This window comes from Rhyacophila brunnea, unplaced genomic scaffold (assembly GCF_057557595.1).
Source record: "Rhyacophila brunnea isolate RB1 unplaced genomic scaffold, BYU_Rbru_1.0 scaffold_7, whole genome shotgun sequence".
Classification (NCBI taxonomy): Eukaryota; Metazoa; Arthropoda; class Insecta; order Trichoptera; family Rhyacophilidae; genus Rhyacophila; species Rhyacophila brunnea.
Window position 1 is genome coordinate 44,649,381 of NW_028233339.1, and position 24,197 is coordinate 44,673,577.

At 35.9% G+C, this 24,197-nt stretch overlaps 1 protein-coding gene across 1 annotated transcript in view; it reads right to left on the reverse strand.

Annotated features, from left to right (window-relative positions):
- The window catches only part of dtn (transmembrane protein 132C dtn), a 588,875-nt gene that overhangs the window by 33,112 nt on the left and 531,566 nt on the right, over positions 1–24,197 (reverse strand). The window contains exon 5 of the mRNA XM_085958344.1: positions 21,660–21,852. Coding sequence (XP_085814470.1) covers positions 21,660–21,852 — 193 coding nt within the window. The remainder of the gene's footprint in view (positions 1–21,659; positions 21,853–24,197) is intronic.

The following is a 24,197-nucleotide window of genomic DNA, read 5'->3' on the forward strand; positions in this document are numbered from 1 at the left end:
AAGCACTTTCTTGTGTGAAAAGCTTACATTTAAATTATCCAAAGCTTAACACACATTATGCATAGTATTAATACTATCGACAGAGGGCATAGCCCCCACTAGGGAGGGGCTGACTGGGCTCTAGTCTGGGGGCTCGGGCTTAGAAGGGGCCCGGCGTGGCAGGTCGAATAGTTAAATGAGATAAACACACACCACAATTCTGCTTCAATTGTAAAAAAAGGCGCCTGCGGAGTTATTTTTACTTAAGGCTATAGGTACTTCAGCTGGGGCACGGTCTAAAACGATCGTGACTAGGCGACGCGAAGATTGTGCAAATGACGCGTGCAGAACAAAACATAATTTGTCATAAAAAGTCAACATGCGTCCATTTAATGTTATGTTTGTTGTTATATTACTAATAATAACAATATATTCATTGACATGTTTTCTTTTTCAAGTAAACGGGAAACGTTTTTTAGTCATCTTTACACGATTTTAGAATTAATTTCCCCGTCGCCATCACAAACAAATTGACGTGTTCACAGCTCTACTTTCGCTCTCCGATTGCCAGTCAGTCCGAAATTTCGTCGCACCTATAGTTGAAAATTATTTGCCGTTTCACTGAAGTACCGTCTTAAGGCCATGCATTAGTTGAGGCACGGTCTAAAAAGATCGTCGCTAGGCGATGCGCGGATTGCGGGTGGCGGGTGAAAATGACGCCTGTCAAACGAAATATTAATTGTCATATAAATCCAACATACGTCCATTTTATGTTCTGTTTATTGTTCTATTAGTAACAATAATAATATATTCATTGACATGTTTTCTTTTTAAAGTAAATGGGTAACGTTTTTAGTCATCTTTACACGATTTTAGAATTAATTGACCCGTCGCCATCACGCAGCAAAGTGACGTGTTCCTGGGTCAACATTCTCTCAGTGAATGGCAGCGAGTCCAAAATTTCGTCGCGCGTACAGTTGAAAATTATTTGGCGTTTCACTGATGCGTCACCTTAACAATATTAACATTTTAAAATAAGTATGTGGTTGTGCGATGCAATCCGATGCGATGATGATGATTGATATAATTAAATGATCATTCACGTGGAGTTATATTTAGTGTGTTTTCTGACTAATAAAAATGGCTATTTATTCAATATGGCAAAGGGTCGAATGTTATTTGGCTACCACAAAAAGGGGTTGCGAATAGTGCTTCATAATAATGCCGATTGCCGACGACTGAACAATTCAAGTGGATTTATACAAATACAAAAAAAAACCCTTAAAATACACGGAATATCCTTAATTTTACCTCACGGAACCATTTGATGAACACTATTTTAGAATATCACACTGCCCTTAACCTTAGCGATAGGTAGGGGTCCGGCAAACATGCTGGTCTGGGGGCCCGCTTCAAGATGTGGGGGCTATGACCGAGGATACTTGATGAAATTTGAATTAAAATTCTAATGGATCTAATGGAGTATTTTTTTGCGACACAGGTTTCGCCTTTCGGCATCTCCAGGCAGTATGTGCACTCCCCAAACGGTAAATAAACACTGACGGGCCCGTGTTTGGACGGACCCGTTATCCCAATTAGTCCGGATAATTGAGGTTCAAATATACGTAAACTTACCATAATTATGAAACTCTGAACCGGGACAGTAACGGGAGATAGGTCAAAGAAACAACAACAACGCCTCCGAAATTCGGGTTAGAATAATCGTCACTACAAAATGCACCTATCTTTTTATCGATATCATGACGACGCAATGTTGAAATTATGTTTTCAGTCAATATTTCTGATGTCTCGCCGTGAACAGACTCAAAATCCAATAGATTTTCTTGTACACCTTCCAATGGTAAAAAGTATCTAATAGCTGGCGCTAGTTTTACTTATATTCTATTTGAAGTGTCATTACTAACACTTACACAATGCGTCTTCTGTCTGCGGTCAATCATGACAATTTATTGTTGACAATCATTAATACGCGGAATAACAGCCGGGACAAAATGCCAAACCGGCCGAGACGCCGGGACCAATGTGTGAAGTTTGTAGTGGTTTACCGGTAGGTACAGATCAAACGGCCGCACATAGCCGGACAATATTATCCTCTCTCCATTGTTATACTTACTCTGAGGACCAACCTGTTTTATCGATCGAATCAGGTGTATAGAGAGTATAGAAACATTTACCAGACGCCAAAGTGAAACACCTTCAACACTTTACTTCGCGAGCAAACAGAATTTAATTAGTTCCAAAGGTAATCTCTTAATGATAGCAACTTTGTGTAACAGCATTAATAAAATTTATAGCGTGTGTATGCGAAGGTACGTGTATGTTACGGAAGTTTATTTTCCATCCCCTTCTCGCAATTTCCGCGCGCTTTTCGCAGAAACTTTTCCGATAATGCGCATATCCGGTGTCCTTAGTGTGATAGCATTCCGTATGCGGAAGAATCGTACACAGATATTTTTTTTAATATCACGCAATTTTAGAGAGAGAAAGTTTTAACTGGATAATTGGCGTTTAGGAATATTGAAAGAATTTCTATTCCCCAGGGGCAAAGAAGTAAAAACTGTCGTTTCACTGGAGATCTTTTCATTTGTGGTGAGTGTATCCTATGCATACGTTTCGAAACGTATAATATACTTTAACGCACGAGGGCTTTACAGGGCTATTCCAACATATCACTTAACATAGTCACTGCTGACCAGTTAATTACCACAACTCGGTCAATGGTCAAGACACGCCTGGCGTGTATCAATTAGCATGATAATTAAATGTGGTAATTAACTGGTCAACAGTGAATGTATATGTATCTAATGGCCACTGCACTGAGCACTGACTGTGTTAACTTAAAAATCAATAAATATACGTCGTACTTCAGTAAGTAAGTCGTATTCAGAGAGTTAATTATCTCGGGACATGAACGAATTGACCATGTTATTTATTATTTATAACAATTAAGTACTTATAATATTTTTTTCAAAAGTTATACCTATAAGAAATGAAACGTTTATATTGATCTGGCTTATCATACTACTATCATCATATTTCTAACTAAATTTCGCTTTTATTACCACAAGGGCTATCTATGGAGTCCTTCCTTGGATCAATTTATTCCCATCTCGAACCGTGCATCAAATAGGTACCTATTTAATTGTCACAGTAGATTTTTGTTCAATATCTAGGTACTCAAATAAGCCAAGGGCTGCCCCACTAAACTATTTTTCGGCGTTCCCATACGGCATACAAGGACGTTGAGCGGTAGACTAAATTTTGCAGCCTATATCAATCGTAAAATTTCGTCCATGTCGAGAAGCAAAGGTGTACGCACTATATAACGAAAATTGTCAATAATATTCAGTAATTTAAACAAATTTGAAATTCCTACGATATAAAAGATATATTATATTCGAAAGATAATACCTATAGCAGTGATGGCAAACCTATGACACGCGTGAAAAAAATACTTATAATAATAATAAATGACAGATTGCATTGTATAAAAAATAGCAGGCAAATACTCTTCAAGAATAAGCATTACGTTTAACGTAACTCTATAATTGCATAGGTCGGTCATTGGGCTTTAGGCGACACATATTATATTATAATATTATCGCACTAACCTCATCAGGCGGCAGGAGAATCGGCACCGCGAACCTCTGATTTACAATGCGTGAGACTACTGTGGCGAGAAAAAGCATCATGTGATCGGAGCAATTCTGGTGTCCATTTGTGCGTAAAGAACCAAACTAAGTAATACAATAACAAACAATTTCATTTCGACCCACAAAATGGCTGTATCACATAAGAAATAAAAACTTGGTGGGGCTAAGTAGTAGTAGTAATTCTGGCAGACAGTTTCAAAATTGGTGGACCGAAATGTAGTGTAATTGATAAAAGTGATAAATCTATATGTGTCTATATTCTGTGAGTGGTATCTATAACATCATCAATTTTCAATGGAATTCTTAAAAAATATTTTTTTCCCCAGGAAAAACTGCTCGGCACGTCACAGTCCAAAAGTAATATTTGAGAAATTTTGGCACGCGTACGTAAAAAGGTTCGCCAACCCTGACCTATAACGTTTGCCGTTAGTCAGTACCTATAATAGTAGATACCTAATCCAATTTTCCTGCTCGCAGAATGGCATATTATAAATGCACGGAAACGTCCAAGGCCCACAAAAAAAATCCGTCAATTTCACCAGGATGTAATAATCTTCCGGGGCGCTTTGTTGAGGTGCTATCTGATGCAGCGGACAATGCGCCCCGGATTCGGGCCCGTGATTTACCGCCCCGACCTCTGCATAAAAATGTCCACTTAACAAATTCATACAGAACGCTCTTATCGATTGGGTCGCTCAGCTCTGCGGAACACAATAATATTATACCTAATACATACAGCCTTAGGCCATTTTGCGTATGCGAGTAGATCACTCGTTCCGTGTAGTGATATTCTGCAAACTGTTGGGACATGGGTTCTAAACTAAACTAGGACAATAAACGGTAACGGCTATTTTAAAAGTTTAACGTGAGGCCTGGCGGAGGCGCTCGTATTGTTTTCGATTTCGAAGTATTGTGAGAGTATTGCCAGGATTGGAAGATATTATTTCCCACTTCCTTAAATAGGTATATATTTTCTCAAATTTTGCAGATTTCAAAAATAATTACCTACATTTTTCCCCAATAACTAAGGATATATTTTATAGCAACATTAAAATTTCAAGTTTCTGTCATCGCGGCAATTCTTTCGACAACGTTGTTGAAGGGCCGAATGAACTTATAATTTTCCTGCTGTCACTTTTCAAAACTTTTGCCATTGTTAACACGTCTAAATGACTGATACCGCGCCGCGCACTTATAAGAAACTTCCAATGCTTCCAAGGTGAGGGCAATGAATACTTAAACGCGAGAGGAGGGGATTCTAGTTCTTCGAACCACTGCACATCAACTTAAACCTTTCGCACTCTAGCTAAGCAATGTATAGAACAAGTTCTATATCAAGACACTGTTACGTCACGTGGTTTTTGCGTGCATTTGTCTTGGCACTATTAAGAAAAAAATTAGCATAATCATTCAATGGGACCTATTTTAGTGTATTTAAAAATAAATAAATACAACCAAAACATTGACATATCGACTACCTCATGGTATAACTAACACACAGTCGCCAAAAGCTATATTGATGTAGGCGCTTAAATTGCCTCTGCCTTACTTTCTAACAAGTAGGGTTTGGCAAGACGTCACCCAGTGACAGTGTGAATGTTCTCAAACGAATCGAAAAAGAACCGAGAAGTTCTGGGTACTATCAAACCCAGAACACTACAGTACCTCGCCCACATTATGACAGGACAAATTTACAACATTCCCCATTTTGCTATCGAAAGAAAGATCAATAGTAAATGTAGCAGATGATAGAGAAAAATTTGCCCCGATGGTGACCGACCACCATTATGGGATGACACGATGTACCATATGTAGCGATCGTGCTACTCTGCATTAGCAATAATAATTATCAGCGTTTCATAAATCATAACTAGACCAGTAGTGTCTGTTTTGATTGAGAATTACGACAATATCTATGGTAATAATATAATTATGTAGGTACTGCATTCATATAAATAAGAAGAAAAATCCAACCGAGGTCTGCTTCTCAGACCACACAAGGTTTCAGTTAAAAGAAAACGTAGGGGGGGGGGGGGAATGAAACCACACTCCACTCATCGAGTCCGTCACGAGGTCTTCACCCGACACAGTACCTACATCCGTTATTCCACTCGAATCAAGTCTCTCAGTGCATTCTTATTAATCTGTTGATCATGACGATCTCATCAATACATCATTACTTCAAGATTATAATCTCACGTCATCATCCTTGTTATTATGCTTGTAATAACCAATAAACTCACATCTCAAGAACCAAGCAATAACGACTCTTAATCAACCACCACCTCATCCTTACCGCCAAATATACATTAACGTACTGCGGATACTGAAACAACTAGGGAATTCAATCCCGGGATTAGTAAACATAATCCCGAAATCTTCGGGATTGATTTTTTTATCAATCAAAATCAATTAGTATGTATACAAAATTATGTTAGTGAAGTGTATGTACCTGCACATGTCACAGGAGGAATCACCGGATGATCATGGATAATAAATAACCATTATTTATTGTCATACGTAGTAGTAAGAACATCAGAAAAATAATAAATTCATTAATTTATCCAGCTAGACGCCACTGACGTTCTGGCACGCGAACGGCGTCTAACCGCCAGTGCCACGGACGTGCACGCAAGCATTTGTTTCTACGCCCAATTTTACGAATGTTATCTTTTCTTAACTTAACTGTTTTACTTTGACATTATTATCCATATTTACTCAATTAAACCCATGTATTTCCAAGATTGAACGTACGCAATATTAACATTAAATGTCCTAAATACCAAGTATAAATTTGAACCAATACTATTTGTATAAATAAAAATAATAATATTAACTATCGAAAAAAACGGCAATCCCGGGATCAAAATTTTGGCTCGCGATTGGATTTCCTAAATGTAACTATGATTTGTATAGATAGATTCGTCTCCTATATATTTAATTTCCTCTATGACACGACACACTTTTCTATTTCGTTTGTTTACATGTTTGGGCGTTTTTTTTTTCAGTTTAATGCTCGGTGTACCAAAATGACATGCCTCAATAATGCTCGTTGGCAAATCATGGAGCTGGGGCGGCATAGCGGATCGCCGGTCCGGAAGGCTTTGTTGAAAGGGGATCCCATCTGATACTGATAGGATTGGGTGCACTCCCCCCCCCCCGACCTGCTCCGTACCGCTGACCATAAATCTGTTTCCCTGATGATCGTAGATTATAGTCGAAGTTCTAAAGATATTAGGAGAATGATCTGATATCAAAAAGCAATATACCTACAACATGACAACCAAAGTGATAGAACTATGTAGGTAACTATAATAGTGTATCCGGAAATTCGTACCTACACAGCTGTCTGTATCACAATTCACCGTGATATGCTGTCGCTGTCGGAAATATATGGCCGTATAGTATTGAAATCAAACGCATATCAAAATAAAACACTTAAAAATACGTAAATAATAAAAATCACTGGAATACAAGAGAAATACAGAAGAAAACAGATAGGTAAGTAAATTAGAAATACAATCATATCGTATAATTTATAGATATTCTGATCAGCGCATCTATTCTACACACAAGACTGCTATCAGCCGCTATTGGCGGTTATCGAGGGTAGTCTATCATATGTTTGTATTGAGGTATTATAATTGTTACAATAAGTTAGCCGTCTTAACAGTCAAAACTGTTTATCTCGCTCTAAAAGTTAGGACAGCCAAGAGAGGTGCTGTTAAAACATATCAATTCTTGTAACAATTACAACTAACTTATTATAAAAATTATAACATATATACAAAAATATGAAAAACCACCATCGATAGCCGCCGATAGTGGCAGATAGCAGTCTTGCGTATAGAATAGATGCGCAGGAGCTCGCAAGTATTAAGTCGTGCTTATCAAATATCTGATAGTAATAATAAAATTGCAACATAACTTTCGAGAACTCTGCCATACCTGAATTTGATTGTTCTCTCAAGTGTCAGAACTAGCCTGCTATTGGTGATGTCAATTGAGAGGGCAATAACTGAGACAATTAATATACTCCACCTACGTGAGGATGAGTTTGGGTCGATGCTCTTTTAAGTATATATATATATATTTTAAATATGGGCTACTAACTCATGCGGGTCTATTCTGTACACAAGGCTGCTTTCGATCCACTATGGCAGCTAAATAGGGTAGGAAAGTATCGAATTATTAACACTTATTGTAACAATCACAATAATTTAGTTATACTTGTTACAATAAGTGTTATGTTTTAACAGCACCTCTCTTCTCTGAGATAAATTTAGACCGAGATAGACAGTTTTGACATTTCAGACGGTTAACTTATTGTAATTGTTACAATAAGTGTTAATAATTATATACGTTCCTACCCTATTTAGCTGCCATAGCGGACCGAAAGCAGACTTGTGGATAGAATAGACCCGCTGGTGTGGTTTTTTTGTGTATATATTTTTAATTGCTTGGTTATACATATTATTACATATTTCTTTGTTATACCCACCCCATGCAATGTTATGGACGTCTTGAATTTATAATTTGTAAAGATCACTAAATAATGTCAAAATAAATTAATTTTAATTTGATTTCGAAAATCTTCAGAACCATACATATTAGAAACAATCTTAAACCAAATGGGATTAAAACACACACGTATTTTACTTTCCAGTTATTCCAGAGTATTCACATAATATGTATCTTTTCTGAAGCTTTTGATATTATGTGAGTAGATATATTATTATGTTAATAAATATCCAACAAGCAAAATTAAAATCGGTATTAATGAATAGGTATTACCTATAGGAATACCTATATATCTAAGTAAATTTTGACACGTTCGCAACGTTCAATTGGCGTCATTTTTTTTTATAAATAGCGCGAAAATAAGTTCAATAAAATTATAGCACTTAAACGAATAGGTCAACCTAATCAACAGACCAAGAAAATACACTATTTTTAATCACCATTTCTGCGCCTACCTGTACTCAAAATCTGTATAGTCCGGTACTCAAAGTCATCAATAAATTGTCAGGCCGCGGCACTAAATTGTTCCGATTGGTAGTGTTTCTTATTGCACATGCTTCGGATGCAATGCAATGAAGATTTTTGATTATACATTTCGTTCATAGTAACAATATTTTCAACATGAAGCAATCATAATTTTCTGGTCGGGTCTGAAAAATTCACATATTGTTTTTCAATGTAAGTTTAGACCGAAGATGTTGGACAAGTGGCTAACAACCAATTCTTGTAAACTATGTTAATACAACCTCTACTATAATATGTATTCTCAAACAAGAACTTCTTGTCTACGTGTTAAAACTGTGAACTAACAAACCCCTCCTATGCAGTTAATCGTACTTCCGTTTCAAATGAGGAACGGAACGCCCCTAAATCTATCATTTCATTTTACGCTTCCGTGGTGTACGGATCTATCAATTTATGCAATTTGATCCTTTTTATAATAAAAATATATATATAAAACGATCAGAAGTGATATTTATTATTATTAGTAAACTTTTGGTTTATTGTGAAGAAGAAAAAGAGTCGCACCTAAAAAGAGACCCGATCAGCCGATACATTATTTTGAACACGCGTTGCCGCCATGACAGGTACGTCACTGACAAGTCTTCCATATGCGACAACAGCGACTTCCGGTTATCGACGAGATAAACTCAGTCAGAGCTCACTTTGAGCGTAGCAATCTAAGTCTTGGGCATTTTCTCCCAGGACACTCCCAGGACAATTCTTAGATGATTCTCATCACCTATTGACGGGTCCCGTGATACTCTCGATTAAGACCGAGGGTGGTACGGGGCGGGTTTCGTGGAGGGACTTTAACTTCTTTATCGACGAGATCTTGTTGTCGGACAGTAAGCCCGTATATTATGATCCTCTTAGGATCGAACATGGTGGAGTAGTAGCACTACGAGCGATATTCATATCTTCGTGCCGTGGCCTGACTATTAAGCACCTTAGCTGGTACGCGGCTTGCCAAGCCCTACTTATCAGTAAGCATAACAAGAGGCAATTTTCGCGCCTATATCGATGTGGCATTTGGCGACCACATTTCAACATAATCTTTGTATGAAAATTGCCTCTAGCCTACTTTTTGATAAATAGGGTTTGACAAGATGTTTTCTAGTGTTTATATATTTTTCACGGGTGATTTCAAATCATAATCAGCTTGAATATATCCACTGCTGGGTGAAGGTCTCTCCAAGCTGATTCCACTTCTCTCAGTCCTGTGCGTTGCGTCGCCATGTACTTTCACAGATCTGAACCATTACATCGATCCAGCGGCCTCTCGGTCTATCTAGCGGACGATTTGTATCTCTTGGGTACCACTGGATGACTAGATTCATCCAGCGATTGTCCCTTCTTTAAACTATGTGTCCAACCCATTTCTATTTGAGGTTTTTAGCGAACTCTATTACTTAGTAAATCCTTGTCTGTTTTCTTATCCAATCATTCCGCTTTTTATTCTTTCGCGTTATGCACCTCTCTATACCACGCTGTGCTACTCTAAGTTTCTGGATCTCTCTTTTACTTAGGGTCCATGTTTCACACGCATTTATGTGATTATGGGAACCACACACTGGTTGAACACTTTGCGCTTTACGCACAGTGGGAGGTCATTTTTGAAGACATTATTCAGGCGGTCAAAAGCACTCCAATCCAGCTTTACTCTGCTTCATTATATGTTAAATACCTCAATCAGTCTATAGTCGTATAGTCTTACAATACGAGTATAATACTGCCTTTTTAAAGAAGAAGGCAGTAACTGACTCTCACACACTTTCGAGATAAATGACACAATGTGTTTTTTTTTTTAACTTTAGTACTGTGAATTAATAAAAAAACGGTGATAATTTTTATTAGTAGGATGTTAAGATATAAACAAAGTAATAATAAACAAGCAGTAACTGCAATGAATAGGTGCAATTACTGCCTTTTTGCTAAAAAAACTGTATTATTTGAGAAGATGTCTATTTTTTCACTAAGGGTTATAACGGTATTTTAGTGATAATACTGATTTTAAAGTGAACAGAATGCTTTCAAAATTACCTAACGGATGGCATTCATAACCCAATTTAACAAATTTTGCGAGTTACTGCCTTCTTCCTTGGAAGGGCAGAATACTAATTATCATTTTTTTTTCTTTTTAGCGTTCAATCAAGAGTTAGCAGTTAAGTTAGCAACATTACAGTGATAAATTTGTCCGTCAGTGCAAACAAGTGAATGTGCTGATATACCTACCATGTGAGCGAAAAAAAATATTCTAAATGGTTAGGAAATATTTTCTCGTGTGGCAATGTTTCCATTGTATTTTTTGGCCTGCGTAGGGTTATATTTTCACTAGCGCCGAACGAATACATCATGCCCTGACATGGGGGAAAAATAAAAAAATAACATATTATTATGTATTATGGCGGTAGAAACGAATATCGTGTTAAGTGAGGTCAAGGCTATTTATTTACGGGTCAAATAATACCAAGTACATGCCTGTAATTCAAGATATAGGTATACTTACCTATTCAAATTTCATTATTTTGTTTTATTCGTAGAGAAGGGAGCGAGACAACTTTATTTTTTACTACTTATTTCGACCATGTCCGATCTTAATAGGATCATATGGGCCTCCACAGAGTAGAGGTTTGTATTAACAGAATTTGTTTTTTACGAGAAATGGATGTCAGCCACTTGCTCAAACTATTAGGTCCATACCCTGTCAGACACAAATTGAAAAACAATATGTGTACTTGTCAGACCCAGGATTCGAACCTGGGAACCACAGCGTTATAGTCCAACGCTTAAGCCGCGCGGCCACCGAGGGTGTTAAACTGCTGTGTTTTACTACTACTCGCTAGTATCTTTTTTCTATGCCACATTTTCAATGACATTGGCCATTTCTACTCTGTTTGTCACTCAGTGACCTTACTAAACGATTATTTAGCACGTAAGTAGTAACGAAATATTATCTAACATTTTTTGGTTTCGAAGTCGGTTATTGTATATTTTATTTACGTGATATTTTTTTTGATTCTATTTTTTCGAGTAGGTGGCATCTTTCCCTACCAAATGCATGTTCGTTTGTTAGCAAAAAACACTCTTTAATGTTACTCAATTTACTTCGCACTTTATTAGAGTTCAATAAATTGAAGACCCCAAGGCAACAACATGTTAACTAACACTAGACTTGTCGAAAATAAGTTATAATAACATGTACCTATTAGCCTTCATTTTGAATGGTTTTCTAGTGAACTAATAGTTATTACTCGAAAGTGCCCAAAACATAATATTATAAAACTATTATTTTATAATCTTCTGTGAAGACCAAATTATTCAATTTTGATATGAATATGTTACACTCGAAATTAAGATGCTTTTGCAATACCTTATTCACATTAGCAACGTCGTCAAATCTATGGTTAACATAGTATTATTGCTTCAGTGACGAAAATACCGTAATTATTGTCGATTTGACGTGTTTTTATCTAAAATATATAAAAAAATGCTTCAAGAAAATGAATATACACAATTTGAACATATCATGCATAGGTATACACAATAGAAAAAATCATTTTGTAGAAAAAAAATACGACACCCGACGGGACTTGAACCTGTATCTGCTGGATTCGCGCCAGTATACTTTTCCAATAATTAAGCTACGAGAATCTTATTGATTCACGACAATTTTAACTAGTACCTATATGTTACATGAAATGCTTTTCGAATGGCGTTATAATATTATTTTTTCTAATGTGTATATGAGTGAGATATTTTCAAATTATGTATATTCAGTATATAGAATGTTACATTCTGAAATCTCGTGTCTTATTCGTTGCATAAAAGAAATAGTTTATTACAACTTCAAGAAACATTCCACTAAAAATATTGTTTGAACGTTAACAATAAGTTTTTGCTATAATATTCTATCATAAATATAATTCTTTTGGCAAAGCATGAACAATTTTCATATTGAAATTTTTTTTTTTTAACGCAATTACTTTTACATCTGTGTATTTCATTCTGTAAGAAGCTCCACTATAAATATATGTTTGAATGTTTGCTATAAACAATTAAAATACAGGCCAATTATTGTTCTCAAATGTCTAAATGTTTCCAAAATTATTTTTTGTTAGCTATCCATTATTTATTTCACCATATGCTTAAAACACACGACCATGCTACTCGTATCATCCTATACCCAGCACTGCAGGGCGACGGAGAATCGTCTACGGGTTAAAGGTGTTAGCAAAGATTTGACGATTCTGCATATGAGCGACACGATCGTACCAGTATAATGTAATAATTGAACGAAGAGATCAGCTGGGATCAACATATTACTTAACTCCAAAATCAATAGAAAAAAATGTGATACATATGATATGTCGTCGTATTCAGGCAGTTAATTAGGTATCCCGGGAAGTCAACTGTCGGGCGTGATATTTTTTAAATATGACTGCGAGCTGTCAAATGTCGTTGAGTAAGGCCCCGTCCAGGGTGGACGCGTTCGGCGGAGCGTTGAGCGGTGTGCGCAACTCAAACGTATAAACATATTTAACCAAAAAAAGACATTGTCTACGAACGTTTTCACACGCGGTTATAAGTTTGAGTAGCGCACGCCGCTCAACGCTCCGTCGAACGTGTCTACCCTGGACGGGGCCTAAGTTTACAGATGCACCCCATCAAAATCAAATAAGACGTGTTAACTGTGTTACAATAATTATTGTAGATAACTGCCTTGTTTATGGAATTGCTCCTTGATATCCGTGTTATTTTGGAGCAATAAAAATAAAGGAAACGTATCACCTTGTTTACTATTTAGTATCGGCCTGCAGTTATCAACACTGAAACCCGAGATCTTTGAGCTTTATTCATATGCGACGTCACTAAGCTATTCATGAGCTTTTTAGTGTGTTGAACATCGAATTTGACATCACAAACTACAGTATCAGCTTTTTCCGATTTTTCTTTTTAATAACCTCGTACATGTAAGACTTATTTGCTTCACCGGTTTGACACCGTGTCCGGAAACTTGTACGTATGCAGTTCGTCGTATCACACTCCACCGTGAAATGTTACATCTAAAATATATGACGGTATATTAAAGACCGTCCAACCTCTTTGGGTCGTATAGTACCTACTGACATAAATTTCATGTCTAAATAAAACACGGTTCTTGTCGGTTTACACTTTACAGGAAGCCAGCAGCAAACAAATTTTGAAAACAGCCGACATATTGGATTATTAAATTTGTTAGGTTATGTTAGGTTTTCCTTCTTGAATTCATGAATTTTGCCAAAATCAACTATGAAAATTGAATTGAATTTAATAAAATTGGAGACCGTATATCATCTCTTTCCGATAAGAAAGCTCACGGCGAACTGTGCCACGGTGAAATGTTCTACGTACAATTTACATGTAACCGTTTGACACAGTCTCGATAGAAATAAAAGACATTATTATATTTGTATGAATGGCAGATATTAACAAAAAGTACAACGCTCTTAAGCCAGAATGTATAATTAAATCAAAGACTAACAAAGAAAAACTACAATTACTGCGCTGAACTTTCGCAATTTTCCTTAAGAAGTAAACGTAAATCGGCAATTAAACGAATCTTTAAGACAGTAAATGTTGTTCGCAGACTCCGTTTCTGCGAATAGTAAAAGTTTAGTTCGACTATTAAGAACATTGATACAAAATAAATCTATGGTTACTTATACCAAATTGCTTTTACTGGAAATCTCAGCTTATTTTTCTTTTGTGGCGCTACAGCCGGGGGTGGACGTTGACCAGATTAAACCAGCTTATACAGTCTGAACGGTTTATTTCTTTACGGCTACTATTTTGACCCCAGCACATGCGTTGGACACCATTGAACCATAACCTCGTAACTGTATTCTCGCAACTAAGGCTGCCCGGCCATGGCAAACCACGCGTCACAGCCAACAGCCCCCGTCTGTATACCGCCGAATTGCTCTTTCAATCACTACGGTGGATTGTGTGTTGCGTGGTCTACAAAGGAAGTAAAGTGACTGCGACATGTGGTTCGTCATGGAAGAGCCAGCCTAACCGAGGAAAATATTTGTTCTGTTTTTTGAAGTTAAACTTCTTTCGGCGCGTTTGCGAAATCAGATCAGAGTGTATTTTTGGCGTGTGACATGTAACACATAATTTATTTTTTCACACGAAAACAAACGCACTCGATTGGATTCGAATCACCGATTGTTCGGTTATCAGCCGAACGCACTACCTTTACGTCACAGTATGATACTGCAATCGTGACGATTATACAGTATAATATTATAGTTTAGAATTGTTCCGTTGCCTAGGCAGCGAATTGTCGGCCATTTGCAATTCTTTACGTAAACAAACTATTAAACGTCAGAGTGACAGTTGGTACTTTAAAAATAAAAACAATGAGAAACCATTATATAATTTAGTAATATAAGATAAAGTGTATAGCAATAAACCTATGGCGTTCAAATAAGCGGTCCTTTTTCTTGAGTGTGTAATTTAACAAGATAATTAAGAGCTAGTCAAAGAATCTAGTTTATCACAAGTTTTGTTTTTATTTTGTTACGCCAAAGAAGTATAACTTCTAACGCGCATACATAAGTACACACACCGATTTTTTTTAATTAAGCTCTTTTTAAATCGATATCTACTTAATACTCAGTATATTAAAATGTAGAATTATTTGTTGGATACACAAAGATGTTGAATATTTTTCACAGACTGAGCCATAATTTTCCTATGAAATTAGGTTCCACTCTATGCGAGAGGATTTTCTTCAACGTCTTTGAATGTTTGTGCCAATTTCCTGTAATATCTCTTTCAAACAATCCCACATCATGCCCATATAATTATGTATCTCTTGGGCACATTTAATTTAGTGCCATAACAACATTCACTAATACATTCATCAAAGACCAATAAACACCAAAAACAACAGGGTGAACGCGCGCCTGTACAGAGTGTGCGCTCCAAAGCCACTAGTGACATTATGATATAACCGTGCCAGTGTGTGTGTGTGTGTGTGTGTGTGCGAGTGACTGAGAAAAAAGAGGGTATGACTTCCTTTATTCAACATCAACAACGCTACTCACCGGAGATTCCATGTCCACCCTACACATCTTAGCCATAAATTACAGTCCACTTAATTTATCGTCATTGAAATTAACATTAATTAACATTAACATAATTAAAGCAAGAAAATAATATCCAAAAAAGATCGTTCTCAATCCATCAAAATAAACCAATCACATAAAACTCAGCATATTTAAAAAAACCGCGCGTAAAGTAAAGCTAAATAAATCTTCATAATCACCAATTTTTTCTATGGCTAGCCGAACTGATAGAAAAAGTTAAAATCGGTACTGATTTTGTAACATAAGAAAGACGAATATTTTTAAGAATTTAATCCGCATGAGTTTGCAAGGTTCTCATGATAGAAAACGATAAAAAAATCGATACGCAACTAACTGGCCCCAGTTTCCTCCCACGAAAAGGGAAACTAAACTAAACTTTTCCTTTTGTAAAGTGGTTAGCAAACTTTTGTCTCGGGTACCTCATTAGGATCGAGTGTCTTATAGTGTGCGCAGGTACGTAGGTACAGGTAGTGTGCTCGTAGGGTTATAAAAACTTTCACGAGTTTTGTTTGTTAGGCTCCCTTGCCAATATACCGAGCAGCGGCAATAATAACTTCCAAAGAATAATTTTGGAAAAGACAACATAAATGTAGACTCCCTTTACGGTACAAACTAAAGTAAAACATTGCTATTTTATGAGAAGAATTTTGATTGACAGATTGGAAATGCTAACTCTATTATATATGACAAGGAAAAATTTTATATGAATCAAAAAATATTACACATATGTGGATGTATTATATTCAATTGACAAGGTGACCGAGATCTTAATCTTAGTCCTCAAACAAATTGGAGAAGATTAAGAAATTCAGCATATTATTACAAGAAGAAAACCTAAAAGCATGGCATCGCCAGTTCATATTATCGATGGAAAGATCAACCATATACGTAGGGATTGCAATACCGAATGAATATTTCAATACCGGTATTTCTTATTGAATACCGGTATTCGTCAAAACTTATTATAGAAAAAAATACCTATTAATAAATATAACTATTCAAATCTATTTAAAATACATTTTTTTGCAATCTACCTACATTTATTAAATATGTAAGTATAGATCATAGTATTTTAGAACTGTTAATTTTTGCAAAATACTAGTCTGGGTACAGGAAAATCTTTCTGAAATACAACGTTTGTTAGATGTACTATCAACGTTGGATCAAAAGTTACAGAATAATCGGTGATATTTGCCACGAATGTCTTCCTTTGGAAATATGGTAATTCATCGCGACAATTCTGTAAGTAAATTTGAGGGATTTTGTTTTAATATTATGTAACTTTTGTTGGTTTCAGTCAATATATTTGCGTTTTGGCAGCATAAAATGTATACACTATATATTATTTAAACAATATAGTAGTAAATAATGAAAAAATAACATTAATTCATTTTCGAAAACATAAACGTGTATGCTTTCTTAATACCGAAAATACCGGTATTTCGGATCTTTGAAACTAGTATTTCGGTATCGATAAATAATTTAATACCGGTTTTGAAAAACCGGTATTGCAACCCCTACATATACGTCGCAGAGGAAGATACCGAATTTCGTGGCTTAATTAAGAGAACTATTTTAAGAACTATTATACATATCACGTTATATTTATATATATTTAGTTATTTTATTGTCGCGTATATTCTACATTTTTTGTTTTTCTTTATAACACATTCCATGACGCACAATGACAATAGCGTAGTGAGACAGTATAGTAGTTAATAATATGCTTAAGTGAAACAATCACATAAATATATTGTGACCTCGCCGGAAATCGAACCTGGCGACCCCGGCTGAAAGACCAGCGCGTTGTGCAGTGGACTACGAGGGCAGTCTAGTGATATTATAAGCAGGCTGAGGGAATTTGTTTTTCTAATTTCCAGATAGCACACACATAAAAGCGATGTCAAAATACAAAGCTTGCAATTTGAGACATTTTTTGGATAATTTACAATTTCAACTGTATTTAATAAATGCATGTGCAAACATTAAAAATATTTTTTTTTATTTTAAGTCAAATATAAACTTACAAATGTATAAAAATCTTATAAAATATGAATTTGTCAAAGGACCCCATCTTATTATTACATACATTTTATTAAAATTTAGTTTATTAAGTTTTCTTTACTGTACCTAAGAGATTTTTGACTAATTCATAGTTTTTTTATTTGGATAATTTACAATTTCAACTGTATTTAATAAATGCATGTGCAAACATTAAAAATATTTATTTTTTATTTTAAGTCAAATATAAACTTACAAATGTATAAAAATCTTATAAAATATGAATTTGTCAAAGGACCCCATCTTATTATTACATAAATTTTATTAAAATTTAGTTTATTAAGTTTTCTTTACTGTACCTAAGAGATTTTTGACTAATTCATAGTTTTAATATATTTTATATTGGTTTTTTATAAAAATGTAAATGAGTATAACTTGAAATCTTTTTTATTCATATGAAATCTTATTTAGGTATGGTCTCAATGAAGCTCGATTATCAAAAAAAATGTCTCAAGTTGCAAGATTTGTATTTTTCCACTAGGTGCCTCTGGTAAGTAATGACTTCGCCTTAAGTGCATTGCGCTAACTGTGTCAGCACTTTTATGAAATAGAAAAGATAGCGGTGGGACATGATGCGGTCAAATGCTATGGGATGCATGACTGTCACCAAATGTAGTAAGCTATTTCAAAATATATGTAAATGTAATTCATACATTATTGTATTAAATTAGGTACTTAATCAATTTATGAAGAAATTTCATTTTCACGAAACCTATATTAAAAAATTGCATTATTCTCTGCCCTACCTTCATTATTTTTTCCCCTTTAAGTAATTGGTGCATGACTAACCTACCCCAGGGGACATAACTGTCGCTAATCGTCAAATGGTTGATTTATCGGTCCCATGCATTGATATACTACTAGATGAGCAGTTCCCATACAAGGGTCATTTTAAAAATGTACCACAAAAGATATTAAGAATATCGTCTTATAATATTTCCTTGTAGGTATAATGCGTTAAGACCGATAACATGGATTCCCGAATTTCACCCGTATTGCTCTGGCTCTGGCTGTTCTTGGAATAGTGAACCTAAGGGTGGCTGCAACGCAAAGCAGACACAGCAAGTCGTCATGCGCTGACTATTAGTTAGAGTAAGATGCAAGCTAGTTGGGCTTACTCAGTAAGTTTTAACAAAGGCCGAGTCACTGAAAATCGGGCGTCATTTTAAGAAGCATATGATTCATCCAGTAGTATATCAATGGTCCCATGGCGCACATGGAAGTGACGCAATAAACACGTTTCATTCTGATACAATACTATAAAAAAGTTCCGCTTCATATAGAGATAATCTCTCTGCCCATATGCTAATTATTAAAATCTTATATAGAAAGCCTTTATGGATGGTAGGAGAGGATCTGGTAATGGTAGAGTAACCAGCACACCGACTCAACCGTAAATCGGCTCTTACATCAAAACTCGTCTAAAACGTGTCGAATACGTCGAGCTGACGTCATCGTTATTCCCAAAACACGCGTTGCCAAATGGAGCACCGCAGATTGGTCGAATGCGACTGCTTCGTTTGAAAAAAAACATCTACCTTCGAAACGTATTGATATTTGAATGCGGTGATCGATGAGCCGGTATAGGAATGACCAATTCGTAAGTGTTTCTTTGTGACTTCGACCCTCCGACTCGGCGCCCGAGAAGGATGCAACATGTCGATTGCAACAGCCAGATTTTTTTTTCAGACGAAACAGTTGCATTCGATCAATCTGCGGAGCTCCATTTGGCAACATATGATTCGTTGTTACGTTAAACAACAATGACGTCACATCGACGTATTCGACACGTTTTTAGGCGAGACAAGTACTGATACGCGAGCCGGGCGGCACTTCGCCTGCAGACGTCACTGTATATCTCGATGCCGTCGCCGATACCTTACCAACATACTAGTGAATAAATTCTGACACCCTTATACCATCATGCACTGTGGATAATCGTACACATAACTGGGGTAAAATTAAATATCCATTATAAATGTGGTACTACTAGTACCTACCAAAGTTTTTCTCGCTTTTAAAGCTTTTAACATCATAAAGCGAACTTGAAACAGTTGGACAGAGTGGTATTGGGTGATTCGGAGAACCGATTCAGCGGAGCGCAGCGCTAAGTGGGAAATGTAACAATAATTATTACGATTAAAGCAGCTTTCTCTCGGTCGGGCTAGCAGACTGGATAACTTTAAATTAAAATCTACAAACTTGTAAGGCACTGAACAGTGTCCCAGTTGTTTTTGTTTTTACACAACAAAACTTGACTTTCCATTTGGAATTAATTGACGCTGAGTATTATTTAAAAGAGATAAAAACAGGACTGCCTTAATTAAAGTACAAGAGCAGCGCTCGAAATGGAAAAGTTTACGAACCGGAGCGCTTGACAAATTTTCTGAAGATATTTACATAGTCATCAAATCGTATGTATATTTTATAAAAATAAGTGTGTCAGATTTTCTATTCTATGGCCTATATAGCTCAGATGGTCAACCTATTTTTTCCACGAGACGGAGCGATAATTTTACAAATTTCACGAGCCGGAACGGCGCTCCGGTGCGTTCCATTCCATTTCGAGCCCTGTAAAAGAGTTAGATGAGTAGTTATACTGTTTAGTAGGTATATATGACTGCCAAATAGACAGCGTCATGCATTTAAAGATCTCTCTCCACCAAGCTACATATATACACCAAGTATATTGAGTTGAGACATAACGAACGTTAGGCATTTGAAAGTTGTTTCAAGAACAGGATTCCTACTCTAAGTTAATCTATTTCAGTAAGAGTCTAGGACGATTCAGCGCCGGGATAACTGGGCGCCACGCAACTTTTAAAATATATATTTAAAATTGCTATATTATTATTTAATACTTGATGAGTATTTAAATATGCACACGTAAATAATGATCTAATTGTGTATATGTTTAAGTTACAATGAGAAGATAGTTCTTCTATTATTATATAAAACCCCAGGCAAAATAATTCTCAATCCGCAATAAAAAAAACTTTACATTAAGAGTAAAATGAATTAAAACTACCAGTAGAAGATAAATTCCTCGTCTACTTTCTGTAGAAAATCATAACGAACGTATATTTATTTAATTCGACAGCGCAGTGCCCAATTGTCCTGGCGTCCAGTTGTCTCAGTCCCTTCAGTACTGCTCCCTACTGTATAAGCAAATGTGGTAAGGTGTTGAATTTAGTATTTGGTGGTAAATTTAATAGTACAAAAAATGGAATATTACTATTACTTATCGTATACCTAATTTGTACATAAGTTAAGTAATAAAAAATGAGCTTTTACACTCGACAAGCAAGCAATGCTAGAAAATGCAACGTTCATTTGTTTTTAAAATTTATATTGTCAAGTATTCAATATAAGATATAATGTGCTTCAAAATACCTATTTACATATAATGATTTTAATATAGGTACCTACGTATATGATTATCACACTTTACTTAACCACGTGAAGCCTTGTACCACAACCTCAAGTGGTCTACGCGCTGCAGGTGCGCTGGGATGCAGATGCGCGAGATGTGGCGATGAACCGAAGGAAATGACGCCACTTTGTGGTTGCACTGTTCCCCAATGCTGGGACGTGACAGAGTGAAGTATGTTATAGTCATACGGGTCTTAAGGTGGTGCAAACTTTTTGAAAGTTGATAATTTTTCTCTTAATGAAAATAAGTCGCAATGGCTGACCGCGCCATCCGACTTGAAAAGCTTTTCGTGACATGATATAGTAGGATATGCTATTTAGCCAAGCTGACAAGACGAGATGTTCAGATCCCTACCTTAGATATAGGAAGAACGGCTTGAATATCATCTTTGTCGATGTCAAGTCTCGCAGCCAGTTTCCTCGGAGGCGGCTGGACCGGGGCTGGTGCGATGACGGGCCTCGCATACCTGACGGAGCAGGAGAGCCTGACAGCGCCTCGACCAGCTCCACCGCCCGCTTCCGCTGCCCATGTGAAGACTTCTTCGGCTCTAAAATAATATAAAACATCGAATCAGTGTGATGGATTATTAAGCTTAATAATTGATTTTATATGATAAATACAGTATGTAAGCAAGCATAAGATTTGATTGGTATTGGTTTTTACTACAATCACGCTCCACATTTGAAACAATTGCGTATATTAATTATCATTCTTATTGAAAAATGAAAACAAAAATGGCATAATATATAAATAAGCCAGCATGTTTCATTTTCGATCTGCCAACTTATATTAATGTTGTTCTGATACGATACGATTTGTACAATAGCCGTGCTTATAATGTCGTACGTCCCGAGTCTGACAAATTCACATGTTGTTTTTCGATGTGTGGTTGAACCACACCCTCTGGGAGTGTTCCCATATATCGGTTGAAAAAGAAGTGCTTCTCAAGTCAGTCTGACTCTCAATTGGACAGGTCGCTCACTGTGACTCGGCATTTTACGGCTAGAGAGAAGGTCTTTTCTCATTGACGATTGACCATAATATATCAATTAATATAAGAATCGCGCACACTGTAGTGTACGTTAACCAAGGTCATAAGAAGTTACTCCTGGAACACAACCCTCACATTTTCTCACTTTTATACATTCATACATATAAAACGAATTTAGGTTACAATTGTCCGGTGGCTCGACTCTACAGAACCTTCAATCTTTACAGTGATCGAGCGGACCTGTTTTGTTCTCTTGCCTCTTTCAAATTAAGTTGCATCAAAATCCACGACTAAATGTATCTGGACGACTGCTTATTTTTATTGTATTTTTTCATTTCTTGTATTGCCTGTCTTATCTATGTATATACTTTTTTATGTTTTTCTGGTTTTTTCTCTCTATTTTTCTTTACCCATTCTCAATACTCTCAAATTATTATATTATAATATAATATATTAATATATATTACAATAATTATTCTTTACAGCTGTACATAATATTTGATCTATAATTTAATTTGATTTATTATGCTTTTTGTGTCCGCCTGTTATTGGGACCATCACATATTATATTCAAATCTATACACTGTGATCGGTACTGTTGGTTGACCTAAATATTTTTTTAAAAAAGCACAACACTCGTAACGTAATGTAGCCTGTAATTGTCAATGTATAGGTCTATCCCAAACTTCACAAATAAATGCAGTGTAGTACTCTTATGGTGCATCTTTGTATATGTTACGCCGAATGTGTGAAATCGCGTATTACATGAAATCGGCAAAATAAGTGCCGAGTACGTGAATTCATCAGTAATTTTTCTGCCTAGTTCATGCATTGGGCAAATTCGATAGTGGCGCTCCGGTGGTGTTTTTTGCAACTAATCAAACTAACCAAATGTGTCAAATGTCATTGATTATATAAAAATATACCAATCAATAACTACAAAGACGTTCATATCCATTTATTATGCCCAAAAAAATCTAGAACTATAATATGATAACGGAAGAATTTTATTAAAAGATATTTTCGCGATTTGATTCGTACTTGGGTATCAGGCAATGGTCGATCGTTTTTGATAGTATGATTTGATAGTTTGTTGACTGTTGTTAGCTAACCTCAAAATGGACATTCAGTTGAATTCAAAATTACAAAACTTAGCCTAACCTAATATTATATTATGTCCAATTATAACTAATAAAACCACCCGTATTAAAAATACTTTTTCTACTGTCATGTAGACAGTTTAAGAATTCCATATTCAACGTAATTCAACGAATTCATGAATAAGGCAATGGGCTTGCATTTTTCATGAATTAGGCACAATTATGCCGATTTCTTGTAATACGCAATTTCACACAATCGGTGTAACATTATACATTATGCTATTAGAATAAATTGTCTATCAAAAATTTATTTCGGCGCAGTAAACTGTTAAATTCACATAAAAATACAGCACAGCGGAATTGACGAAAGACAGGCTCTAACGTTACTTTACATGGGCACTAAATAATTCAATCTGCAATCAATCTCACGGAAAGTCACAATTGCAAGCACTCCAGGCCTTACAATATTGTATGTACATTTACATGGAACAATGCACACCTGAAGTTTTAAACAAGCAACTTGTAAAGCTCTCGAATGCAAACACGGAATGGATTTTCCAGTTAACTGTTTTGAATTTAGAATTCTATTGAATGATGCAACAGCTATATTATTAACTATGCCGAGTTTGTTATGTTTTAGTTACGGAGTGTTTATAATTTCTTTGCAAAAATTCTTTTCTACATTTTAGAGCAGTGGTTCTCACGTGAAATTTAACTGTGGCCGAACAATTAACATTGACAGTTCTATGGAAACGTCTGAAAAATTAAAGCTAAATTTTATTTGCTAAAAAAATGGATCAA